Genomic DNA, 13,768 nt, shown 5'->3' with positions numbered 1-13,768 from the left:
CCCGTTATACACTGCACCCAATTTTTGATTTTACTTCAATGGAAAGAGAGTGGGGTGCATAATTTGTGGCTGATCCACCACCACCCATTTTGCACTTAAGTTGAATTTCATCCCCAGATCGCCAAAGGAATCTTCAGTTCTGCCCACCAGTTTATTGCATAATATGGCTTCTAAAGTGCTATCAAGCTAAATGATCTATACATACTTTTATGCACACTTGTTCCAATGAGGAATGCCTCGATTGAATTGAACGCAACATTCATCAATTTCCTTCTCGTTGGTGAAACAGTCATGTTTGTTCTATTGAGTGGTTACAAAAAGGTCGTAAGAGCAACGAGTACACCACTGCTAGCCTGCCTAGCACCTTCACACACGGACAGTAGCACTTCGAGAAGGAGATCCACCACCATCTTCTCAGGGCAACTAGGGATGGGCAATAAATGCCGACCTTGCTACCAAAACACACATCACGAGAATGAATAAAAAACACACTTCGTTCCAATTGTCTTTCAGAAAATTTAATTAGGACCTATTTTGTATATTGTTTCTCTGGGCACGATCAGAAAAAACTAAGCACACATGCAGTACTTTTTTTCTCTTTACTTCCCAATTTGTTTTTTTCCTTTTGACCACAACAGACATGCTAAATAAAAGCAAGTCCTGTTGAAATAACAAATGAGGTTGGGATAGCAAGTGGCTACTTAGAATATATTCAGAATAAAAATGAAACCCACCCATAGGCAGGTTTGAGACTAAAAAATGTGCATTAAATTAGAAAACAAATCTGAGACGTGATCAAAACAAACATGTGAAATATGATCATGTTTTAGTGAAGTTTTTAGCCTCTATGGCATCAAACATTAACATAGTGTAGACTTGGTCTTCAAAAATAATCCTAAAACTAAATATTGAAAGGTCAGGGTAATAAACAAGAATCAATCATAATTCTTAATGCAATAAATTATGACTTATCAAGGGACAATTGTTCCTACAGATAATAGCCCTACTGTAAAATTTTAATAAGGGTATAGGCTGAAATATATATATTATATAGATAGAAAATTCTGAGAATACACATGCCTGACAGCATCTGAAAGAGACTAGTCAATTTTTCAGGTGGAACCTTTCATCAGTGGCCTACTGGCTGTATAATTCCAGCATTTTCTGGTCTTTTTACTTCAAACCTTCAGAATTCATGTTTTCTGTATATCTCTACAATAGCTGTGGGTCTCTGAAGATAAACCTTTACCACCAGAGTTGGAGCTAGAATGAAAAAATAATTGACTCTAGTAAGGTTAGTCTAGCATTTTACGCCACATTCTCCAATTCCTCATTCTCCACCAAATGACCATTGCCTTGCACTAAAACCCGTGACTATCATACACCTGTCGATTACCTTGATTTAAAGTGAAAGTGAAGCTGCATTAACAATTTTTTATACATCGTAGTAAATATTCATACTAAAAAAAGGACTTCCCTAACAACTGAGTTCTCATTCTGAATTATATTCTCAACTCCTTGTGGAGGCACTCACAAATGTACAAGCATCAGAGGTAAATAAAAAAGTCCTACTAAAAACAATTTATACACACACACACACACACACACACACACACACAATCAAAATGTACAATCAATTTATTCCTTCACTCATGGATTTAAATCACCCAAGGAACATTGGTTTTAATTAGAGTCAAAAATCTGCTATGTACACAAAAGTAGGCATTCTAAAACACAAAACCTATTTAATTCAACAGTGGTGCTTTATTTGAACCTCTTCATTTCAAAATTCAGTTAAACCAAGAAAATTTGATGTGTCCAAGAAACATTTTAAATCAATACTTTCGCAACCATTTGTAACATTGCACTGATTTTATCTGACTGATTGTGTTATTGATTGTATATATAAATGTGCAAAGATGCAATTTATGATCTTCCATATTCAGTTAAATATTTCAATTTAGACAATGCAATGACTTAATAAAGCAAATCCTTCAAGAACTGAAATTAGAAATTCAGGATTAAAAATATTAGCACACATATTTAATGATTGAATGATCTGAACCAGTAATCATTGGTATTTAATGGTTTGAAAACAATCCAAAATGCAACATTAACCTGACATTCTATAATACCAGTTATTATATGCCTGAAAAGGTCTCAACTTTTCTGTTTCAACATTTTAAAAAATGAAATAAGTACTCGGTTCTAACTAACAAATAGCACTGCGTGTCTGAAAGGCTAAGTTTCAGATTTTCATTTCATAGTCAACATAGCAATTTGAGATGTTCATGTGGATTTGAACAGTTTCACACGTCAGCTTTTCTTTGTTACAACTATTATTTGTAGTTCGACTGTTCCCCTCTACTACATATATCAGAGCTATACTGTAAAGGGTTAATTAAGTGTTTGTACTGGATTCAATTCTTTAAGGGCATCATTTGACATAATTGAGAGACAGCCAATCTTACGTCGCTCTATTCCCCCTCCTCATTGAATTGTTACTGTGCAATATGCTTGGAATTATTCACCCAAAAGAAATGCACACTTTTATATATTAACAAAACAAATCTTAAAACAATGAAGCAATGGTATATTTGGAAAATAGCCCAATTTGTAGTTGAAATTGAGGGTAGGGGTGCAGAAGTGCATTACTGAATAAACAAGATAACTCATGAAAAAGAACTGCCCTCAAAATGACCCGTAAAATCTGAAGCTAGCTCATCCTTATTTATACGGAAGAGTCAGATGAGTTGAGTTGGTCATGCATTTTGTCTAGTGCTAGTTGCATACTCCAAATGCTCAGAGGTCTCATGTATGCCAGAGAACGATAAATGTTCTTTTCACAGTAAGCTTCGGGGGTCTGAAAAGCCATGCCAAGACGTTCCCACACTGTCCTGTAGGTTCCCTCTGCGGTTTTGAAACCTTCATCGACAAGTCCCTATGAATCCCCAAAAAAGGATTAATCATTTACAAGATTAATTTTAAGGATACATTACATTAACAACTGGTTTTAAAGAACCAAAAAAGTGGATATTGCTCAAAAACTTCATGCTTCCAAATAGATACCCTAGAAAGTTCAATTCATTGCATCTTTAAATAAAGCAATACAAGCATCAATTAATGATAAATTAAATGTAAATTTGTGCAGTTAAATATTTGTGTTTGTTCTCCCAGGTCCATATTGAAACATCACACAATCTAGTGTTAGTTTTAAAGTTTATTTTTTCCTCCACATTTTCTCCCTTCTTTTAGTGGGATATGGTTCCACAGACATGAGTACAGTACCTAATCAAGTGGTAATTCCGTATGATATGATGAGCCTAGAGCAGCAGTCTATTCTACACAGGAGAGAAAGCTCACACCTGATCTGGTCCTTGTCTGCCATTCATGTGTACTTTCCAGCAGGGTTCATGAGCTGAGAGATCAAGACCCACTAGATAGTGATTAAGAGCAACAACCTTTGATTATTTTCCACTCCAATGCATAGGATCCCTGAGGCCAATTATAGTATACTCTCCATCATTTTGGCTGAAATAAGCCAACTCAACATAGACCAGGTATTGAACTTGATCAGGGTGAGTTGGCATATTTCCTGTTATCATGTATAGTTAAGGCACATCATCCTGATAGTGATATCATTCTAATATGTACTAAATTGTGCACATCATCCTGAAATGTGAAGTACCACACTATGCTGGCACATTAGGGAGCCCAGAAAATTGTAATATTTAAAATATAAAATAGACCAGACATTGGCAAATGCAGTACCCCTTGGACATATGCTTAGAGGATTTTCCATATAGGACAGCACATTATAAGCCCAGAGAAATTTCACTACAGGAAAGTCCATTTCCCTTCTACATTCCCCTCTTCCCTTAGTTGTTTGCATCTCTGCTACTTGCTAATCCCACTCCCAATGTCTCTCACTAAGCTCAGAAGTGTTCCCTCTTCAGCAAGCAGATGAATCTCTCTTCAATTTGACCTATCCCATCCTCAAAGTGAAACCACTCCATAACCATTGCACATATCACTTAAGCCACCTGCAAAATGACTTATTCTAGAGCTCAAATTAAATATGCAGACAAATACTATGCATTGCAAGGTTTTATTGTAAAGATACTGAAAAAAATACAAGGCATAAAGTAGCAAAAACTAACCTTAAAAAAACTAACCAAATTAGGAAATTGGTAACGCCAGCTGCCCATTGGATAATTTCACTACTCGTGCGATATTAAGCCAGTGTTACTTTGTGGTCTTGCAGTTTTCTAAAATGAAAACATTTCTTCTGGTACTGGATCTCCTGTGGCACTGCTCACTGACTGCCTCAGGTCTGTAGAATGGCTTTGATGGCTATTAAAGGCATGGGCCTGTTTTGGGCCACTACTCTCAATAGATAAATCCAGATAACTGTAGCTGCTTAAACTGCCGGGATCATAGTATTCTGGAATTTTTCTATTGGCATTTTGAGGATCAAATTCTGTGATTGCCCATTTTCCCATGAAAACAATGTGCGTATCCATGATTATTTTACCTACAGAATATTAAATTTGGTACATTGGGCATTCAACTCATTGAAACTCATTGTAAATTTCTATGTTCAAATTTATAAATGGGTTTTATGTAAGTAAATTTGTCACTGATTGCATAAAATTCATCAGCTTCTCACAAATTCATCACACACACACAGCGGAGAGAAGGCGAACGTAATAAATAGGAGTAGGGCATACGGCCCCTTGAGCCTGCTCCGCCATTCAATATCATGGCTGATCTTCGACCTCAACTCCACTTTCCCCATATCCCTTGATTCCCTTAGAGTCCAAATATCCATCGATCTCAGTCAATATATTCAATGATTGAGCATCCACAGCCCCCTGGGGTAGAGAATTCCAAAGATTTGCAACCCCGAGTGAAGAAATTCCTCCTCATTTCAGTCTTAAATAGCCAACCCCTTATCCTGCAACTATGCCCTCTAGTTCTAGACTCTCCAACCAGGGGAAACAGCCTCTCAGCATCTACCCTGTCAAGCCCTCGCAGAATCTTATGTTTCAATGAGATCACCACTCATTCGTCTAAACTCCAGAGAGTATAGGCCCATTCTATGCAACCTTTCCTCACAGGACAACCCTCTCATCCCAGGAATTAATCTAGTGAACCTTTGTTGCACCGCCTCTAAGCAAGTATATCTTTCTTTAGGTAGGGACACCAAAACTGTACAGTACTCCAGTGGTCTCACCAAAGCCCTGTACAATTGTAGCAAGACTTCCTTACTCTTGCACTCCAACCCCATTGCAATAAAGGCCAATATACCATTTGCCTTCCTACTTGCTTGCTGTACCTGCATGTTAACTTTCTGTGTTTCGTGTACAAGGACACCCAAATCCCTCCGAACACCAACATTTAATAATTTCTCACCATTTAAAAAATAATCTGTTCTTCTATTTTTCCTACCGAAGTGAACAACCTCACATTTCCCCACATTATACTCCATCTGCCATCTTCTTGCCCACTCACTTAACCTGTCTATATCCCTTTGCAGACTTGTGTCCTCCTCACAGCTTATTTTCCCACCTAGCTTTGTATCATCAGCAAACTTGGATACATTACACCCGGTCCCTTCATCCAAGTCATTAACAGTTAATAGCTCAGGCCCGAGCACCGATGAGGTCGCGTGGGGCGAGGGAGAGAGAGAGAGCACACAAATGAGTGGTTTCTATACATCTGTTTGTGTGTATCATGCAATCACATCAAATTTGATATTTATAGAGCTCCTTTAGATAGTCACAAATTGGTGCTACTGCATATGGGTTTCACGCCTGCAAGTTCGGCCTCATATTAAGAGGCTGCAAGTATGTCTTGTTCCAAGTGTATGATTTTATTAAAACGTTGCAATACAAGATAAGTAGTAACGGATGTTAAAATGTTCAAGTTATAGCACACCAAGAAAGACACTGCAATGCAACCTGGCAAAAGCTTCACACTCCCGGGGTGATCAAATTCGAATGACCCTACGATAAGTTGTCCAGTTATTCCAAGAGTATTCTAACAAATACGTTTTCTGCTCCTGTCTATATACCCACAATCACACCAAAATCAGCTGTATCCCAAACTTCCTTGGTGTTCACATATCAATCAATTTCTCTAAGCCAAACACCATCTGCTGATCTTCGTACATTCCATAACAAGATAGTAATGTTTCCCATGCCATAATGTTTATAAACATTGATAGTAACCAGAGATTTGGGGGTCTCATGATGTAATCAACCAAGGATGCTTTAGTCAACAAGTTTGAGACAATCTCGAATACATGCAAGTAACATCCAAAGACCAGTGAACAAATACTGTTTCTTACAGCGTGCAACCCCCCCCACCCCCAAACAAATCAGTGCAGTCAGGCCTATGTCCTGCCTTCCCCTCACTACTGAGAACAGTAAGAATCTACCGGTGAGCCTAACCTCACATTCAATCCCCAGATGTGCCAAACCTCAGGTTCATCTTCTGCAGTGATGCCAAATCAAAGGAATCCTCATGCTGACGTATTCCCCCTTTACCCCTGTGGTGATGTCAAATTCTAGGACCCCACCCCAGGTCTGCGAAACCCCGTAACTGTTGCCCAAAGTCCAGGACTGTCACCAAATGCTGCCAAACGCCATTCCTCCTCCCCAGTCAGCTATCTATCTCCAATTAGTGAATTTTCGTGAGCATTCTCTGCTTTACAAATGGTAAGGGATAAAAACTAAGTACAAAAGTAAAGGGAATATATATTAAATATATAAAGGCCACTCATTTAGTTTTCACAGAATAAATGGGCAAAGTTGTGATATTCAATCCCCAAAGCACCAATAAAAATTCTAGAATAATTTTTTTTAAAAATGGAATCGTACTTAGTCACTGTAAGGAAGAATAAGGTCACATGCAGCATGGATAATAAGCATCTAAATGGGGTAGAGGAGCAGAGGGATCTGGGGGTACAGATACACAAATCACTGAAAGTAGCGACACAGGTCATAAAAAAAAAAGGAAACCAAGCAATGGGGTTCATCTCTAGAAGGATAGAATTGAAAAGCAGAGAAATTATGTTAATCTTGTATAGAACTTTGGTTAGACCACACTTGAAGTACTGTGCACAGTTCTAGTCTCCATATTATAGAAAGGATATAGAGGCATTGGAGAAGGTACAAAAAAGATTTACTAGGATGATACCAGAACTGAGAGGTTATACCTATGAACAGGCTGGGGCTCTTTTCTCTAGAAAAAAAGACTGGGGAAGTGACCTGACAGAGGTTCTTACGATTATGAAAGGTTTTGATAAGGTAGACATAGATAAGATGTTTCCACTTGCAGGGGAGACCAGAACTAGGGGTCATAAATATACGATAGTCACTAACAAATCCATTAAGGATTCAGGAGGAACTTCTTTACCAAGAGAGTGGTTAGAATGTGGAACTCGCTACCACGAGTAGTTGAGGCGACTAGCATAGACGCATTTAAGATGAAGCTAGGTAAACACATGAGGGAGAAAGGAATAGAAGGATATGTTGATGGGGTTAGATGAAGAAGGGTGGGAGGAGGCTTGTGTACAGCATAAACACCAGCATGGAACTGTTGGGCAGAATGGCCTGTTTCTATGCTGTACATTCTATGTAATTCTGTGTCAAATAAATGGCCCAGAGGTTATCCCCTCCCTACATTAGATAAATACCCCTATTGTTACAAAAACTGCAAATCCACTGATTCTCTAAACTGCACCACAGAAGATGTACTAATTATATATGAAAATAGTTAGGTAGGTCTCTGGTTCTCAGCAATACTTTACACCTTCAGGTGGAATTGGCAATGTTAATTGTTAAGTAATGTTACCTGCCAGAACAACTGCTGCAATTTGAAACTGGTGCTTTTTAGTCTGAATCCATTTCCACACTTTGACCATTGGATGGCTCTTCCTTCAGGAAAACCAATGTTTGCACACAAGGTGATTTATAGCAACTGTAATGGATCTAATTTTTAAAAAAACTTTTCAAGATACTTTGAAAAATTGGGCTTTATGCCCCCCTCTTAGAGAAACGTGGCCAACCCCTCCCAATTAGTTTTCCAATTCCCCTCCCCGCTGAGATATTTTCACCTCATACCCCCCCAACTTCCTCTTTCTTGCCTCCTTTGCTTTCTGCTCACCCACTCCTTCTCTCCCCCCTTCCCTACACCATCCCAATTAATCTCCAGCCCACTAACATTGACCTGAATATTGCACTTGGTCTTCCCACATGCAAAGCCACATGAGATCAAATGACTACTTAATTTTTAAGCTTTTTTTTTAAAAAAGCAGGGAACACAAATGGTAGGCAATGTGTAGCAGATTAGAGATGGTTATGTGGAGTTTAAGGAGGCAGGTAGGCTTTTGGGATTTAGCAGCAGTTATCAGGTGCTTTGATGACACTGGGTGGTTTTGGTGTATCACACTGCTATGGCAACAAGAAATAGTGGAGGGGATGGTATTACAGGGTGCAGCGGCACTGGGGAAGTGAAACCTGGTGTTTGGTTTAGTGGGCGATTGCTGGCATCTAGCATGAGTACTGGAGGGGTGTGGTTATCTGCCCCATGGCAGCAGAACCCTGGGGACCATACCCCTCCGGATACACACAAAAACAGTTTTTCTTCCTTTGGCTAGATATCCCAAGTAGACCTCCAGTTAAGAAAAATGTCAGTCAACTGCATTTAAAATGATGTGAACTAAACACCATGCCACACTTTTGAGCATTTCTATAATGATCCAACTTCCACAAAAGATCAGGATTTGGATGAAATGGAGATTGGTACAAAACAGGAATGCCCCGTAAATCAATTGTGGTTAACAATTAAGCCTCATTTAAGAACTACCAGAGTATTTAAAGCTATACTTGTTTGTCAGTTTCCAGATATACAACAATTTACATCGAGTTATATCAAAACTACAGCACAGAAACAGGCCATTCGGCCCAACTGGTCTATGCCAGCGTTTATGCTTCACACAAGCCTCCTCCCTTCCTACTTCATCTAACCCTATCTGGATACCCTTCTATTCCTTTCTCCCTCATGTGCTTATCTAGCTTCCCCTTAAATTTAAAAACAGAAATAGACAGTTTCCTAGAAGTAAAGGGAATTAGGGGTTACGGGGAGCGGGCAGGAAATTGGAAATGAATTTAGATTTGAGGTTAGGATCAGATCAGCCATGATCTTATTGAATGGCGGAGCAGGCTCGAGGGGCCGACTGGCCTACTCCTGCTCCTATTTCTTATGTTCTTATGTAAATGCATCAATGCTATTTGCCTCAACTACTCCTTGTGGTAGTGCGTTCCACATTCTTACCACTCTTTGGGTAAAGAAGTATTTCCTGAATTCCCTATTCGATTTATTAGCAACTATTTTATATTTATGACCTCTGGTTTTGGACTCCCCCACAAGTGGAAACATTTTCTCAACATCTACCCTATTAAACCCTATCATTATATTAAAGACCTCTATCAGGTTACCCCTCAGCCTTCTCTTTTCTAGAGAAAGGAGTCCCAGCCTGTTCAGCCTTTCCTGATAAAGATATCCTCTCAGTTCTGGTATCATCCCTGTGAATCTTTTTGCACCCTTTCCAATGCCTCTATGTCCTTTCTATAATATGGAGACTAGAATTGTGCACAATACTTCAAGTGTGCTCTAACCAAAGTTCTATACATGTTTAACATAACTTCTTTGCGTTTCAATTACATCCCTTTAGAAATGAACCCTAGTGCTTGATTTGCCTTTATGGCCTTATTAACCTGCGTTGCTACTTTTACTGATGTGTGTACCTGTACCCCTAGATCCCTTTGCTCCTCTATCCTGTTTAGGCTATTATTCAAGCACTTTAAACATTTTTCCTCAATTATAAAATATATTTCAGTAGAAAGCTCACTTACTTTACACAAGTTAATTTTATAGCATTTTGTAGGAATTATCTAAGTTTTGAAACTGTACATTGTAATAACTCACCTCTTGTATCATAGTGGCTGCCAGACCATAGACTACCCCAATCCAAACCTCATCTGATTGGACACTGGATGTGTCTATTGTACCATCAGGTCTCATTCCATTTACTGCTCCCATAGTTCCATTGGCAAAACTCATTACATTCAAGTCAAAGATAGTCTTTAGTGCACATAATATGTGAGCTTTTGGAAATACCTGTAAATATTAAATGATATATGCCTACTTTAGCGACAATGTGAAATATATATCACAAGACATTTATTTCAGTATTCAATTATTCCTCACAACACAACATACCCTGACCAATAGGGCAGGCAAGAAATCGGACTTTAGGCCTCTGAAAACATACCTTCCAGAGACTTATTAAACAGTTCATGTTTTCCATCGGGGAACTGCTTCATCTTAACCTGCCACCAATCCATAGATAATTAAACCAAGACCAAAAACTCACCATTTAGGAAATTATGGGCCCAGATTTATGTCCTACCACTCACTGGCACATTTCATTAGTATGCCGAATGTTGTACCACTGGACTATTATTTAAGGGAGTACTTTAGGAGCATTTTGGCTATGATTAAAAATTGGAAGGCATCCAATGACTTAATGGGTAAATGCATCAACTCAGCGATAGTATTAAGCTAATCAGATCAACAAGCTTTCAGGTTTAATCCCTGCTTGGTCTGAATTCACTGATATCAGTCAAGGCAGCAACACACAGAACTAGGGAGGGGTTGGAGAGGTGAAGGAATAATAAAGCTAAAGCTCCCGATTGCTAACTAGTGACCAGAGTTGGAAAACGGAGTATAAGGACCGGGCAAGAGGATTGAAGTTGTCTGTAATTTTTCCCCACAGTCAAATAGCTTGCCACTGTTCATTCTTGAGACATGAGCCTTAAATGTGATTTAGATGAGACAGCTGTTGGCAGCCATGGAAATGTATTCGATCAGATTGGTGTCTTCAGAAAAGGAAGAAATTGGCGTGAGGTGGGGAAACAAAAAGTCCAATTTCTTGTTAAAATTTTTTCAAATTTACAAACTTTCAAAACATGGTTTCTTAAGAGTATATATGTAGTATATCTTTTACTATACTTGCAGGTAAATGGAGCAGAGTATCATGCTTAGCTTTTTACTTCTATACATCAGGGTGCGATCGGGCTGGGGTCATTCCTTGTCAGGGGTTGCGACACAAAGTTTCAGCAGTAACTGATGGCTATTGGCATTGTGCAATGTGTGTGTACTTTGCCTGATGTCCTGAATGTGTGCAAACTTCCGTGAAATACAATTAGTTAGAATAAGAATAAAAATCTTTGTTTGTCTTCCTTTCCTCTTAAGGCGATCAACTCCTGCTAGGATATGCGACTAGTCTGGTTATGGGAGCTTAGCCCACAGGAAGAGGCCCTACAAGTCCTGATATTTCTTTAGTTCCACGCAGAGCCTGTGCATTACTTGCTCTAACTGGCATGATACCCTACATGTACTTAGACCATATATTTTCTGCAGAAGGCTTAGTTTGCACCACAACAGTGGTTGCATTTTCTTGCTACGAGGAATGAGATACGCGTGAGCAGTAGGGGTTCTTTGCTCTGCTGGAAAACTAAGTATGCATGGCATTGATCTAAGGGGGATGGTTAGGCTAGTCATTACTTTAGTAGCTTCCAGCAACTCTGTGCAGAAAGGCTGGAGAGTAGTGTGGACCAGAATGTGCCCTGTGGTCACAATTCCACCAGCACTAACCTGCCTGGGTTGGGTGGAATTTTCTAAGTTTAGGCAAGGTGAGATGTATGCTGGAGGATTCAGAGTTACACCCCCTCTCATTCTACTACAGGCGACGGTTGAGGGCCAATCTCAGCTCCTCCTTCCAGTCTTTCCAAGTGCATACATCCCAAGACAAACTCCCAGGAGCTACATAGTTGTTTTTTTTATATACGCGCTGCCTGGTAGTGAGGTGGACAGTACTAAGTAGAGGGCTGAGGTCTGCCTATGGGGGGGCAGCTCTTGTGTTGTAGAAGGTCAGCTCTAATAGGGTCAGTTTGCATTAGATTTTACAGAGCATAGCGAGGTCCTGGATTTAATGGCAGATCTGGAGGTACTGGAAGTTGTTATCTTGGGTAAGGTGAATCAGCTAGTTGCAGGAAGGACCTGATCCAGTCCTGGTGGAGCAGTTTGCCTAACCCCAGGATGCCATTCTCATGCTATATTTTGATGCCACTGGCATAGAGATCTCTGGTAGATCAACACAATGGGAAGAGCAGAACAAGCCCTCTGACATCCTTAGTGCAGTGCAAGCTTCCCTGGGTCAGGGATATGACTGGGTGATTCAGCATACCCATAGTCTTTAATGAGAACTTGAGAGGGACAGGGAGAAAACAAAAATCAAATTTTTATTCAAGACTGCCACTTTATAAAAAAGATTTTCTGGCCAATTTATTTAACTTAAACATAATGTGACTCCAAACTGATGAATTATCAATTGAAGATAGTAGCAAACAATACATGGCCAGTAGAACAATGAACCCCTAACGTGTGTACTAGCCTTCAATCAGACTGGTGCTTGTTATGTTGAATTTTTCCAATTTTTATAAAACACAGTATAAAACATTATTTTGTTTAATTTAAGATGACAAAGTACTGAAGGTATCAACAGAAGCACGCAGATCCTCATGGAGCAAGTTAATTTGGTCTCAGCTTAGAGTGTATATTTGCCGACATAGGCTGACTCACTGATCCGCATGCCTTTCTTTTTCTCTGTTGAATTTTAATCACACCAAATTACCAGCTTGAATAGGTTCCCATCACATGTTGCCAATTGCTTCAGCAGCTTTTAAACTGAATGACACACCACTGAATCAGTTCTGTGTACTCAGTATCCAAAGTCAACAAAGCATAGTGATGCAGTTCAGAATGTGACAGGTTGCAGTAGTGGGTTAATGGACAGCAGGAATACATGTTATGAGAACAGTATTTGAAAATTCAGTTAAAATGAATTCTATTTGCCAACATCTTACATTTTTCTGTGACATTAAGTGATGGAAAGCAGTTTAGTGTACGGGGACAAATGCTAAGTGATGGCCGACTACCAAAAGTGCCAAAAACTGTATGATGTCAGAGACAATAGTCAGTAAAACTGAGTAAGTTTATTTTTCTCCTTTTTAAAAAAAAATAACCACAAGCCTTAACTTTTAGAGCTTTGGTAATTATCATTCAATCTCTCGTAAATATGCAAAATTACAAAAAAATTCAATATGCTTACCTCATATTCACCTTCTCCAAGGCCACATGCTCGTACAAACCACTGTCCAGCACACTGGTCTGACATCACACTGTTCGAGTAGCACTTCTTACTGCTGTCATAATTGTAGTATTTACCTGCAAGATTAGCACCATTCCTATTCAGTAGTAGTTATCTGCACAGAAGGGATGCTAAAATCCAAAAACTTAGTTGAGACATGTCAGAACATGTATTTCAGTCATGTTTAAAAAAAACTCTGGACTTGAGCAACAAGCCATGCAGGGTTCAGTGCATGGAACTTACTAAATTTCATTTTTAAAAAGACTGTTGCTTTTGCTTCCCCCCCACCCCAACTCATTGTAAAGTTTACACCCCCCTGCCCTGTTCCACCATGCTATGGGCCCACCAACTGGCCCAGTAGGGGAACAATGACACTTCATCAGACAGCTCAGTTTGATAACCACAATGCAGATAGTTTGAGAATCTGAGCTACAAATCGCATCATTGCACTGCAAAATGTTAGTAAGTTATAGTTGCACTATGATG

General features: G+C 39.3%; 1 protein-coding gene across 1 annotated transcript in view; it reads right to left on the bottom strand.

Moving 5' to 3' along the window:
- Positions 1 to 1,744: 1,744 nt before the first annotated feature.
- The window catches only part of gba2 (glucosidase, beta (bile acid) 2), a 66,149-nt gene continuing 54,125 nt past the window's right edge, over positions 1,745 to 13,768 (bottom strand). The window contains exons 15-17 of the mRNA XM_067985087.1: positions 13,244 to 13,359; positions 9,997 to 10,188; positions 1,745 to 2,941 (exon numbers count right to left, since the gene is read on the bottom strand). Of these exons, the coding sequence (XP_067841188.1) occupies positions 2,732 to 2,941; positions 9,997 to 10,188; positions 13,244 to 13,359 (518 nt within the window). The 3' untranslated portion in view covers positions 1,745 to 2,731. The remainder of the gene's footprint in view (positions 2,942 to 9,996; positions 10,189 to 13,243; positions 13,360 to 13,768) is intronic.

This window comes from Heptranchias perlo, chromosome 1, assembly GCF_035084215.1.
Source record: "Heptranchias perlo isolate sHepPer1 chromosome 1, sHepPer1.hap1, whole genome shotgun sequence".
Lineage (NCBI taxonomy): Eukaryota > Metazoa > Chordata > Chondrichthyes > Hexanchiformes > Hexanchidae > Heptranchias > Heptranchias perlo.
This window is presented reverse-complemented; position numbering and strand designations above follow the sequence as displayed.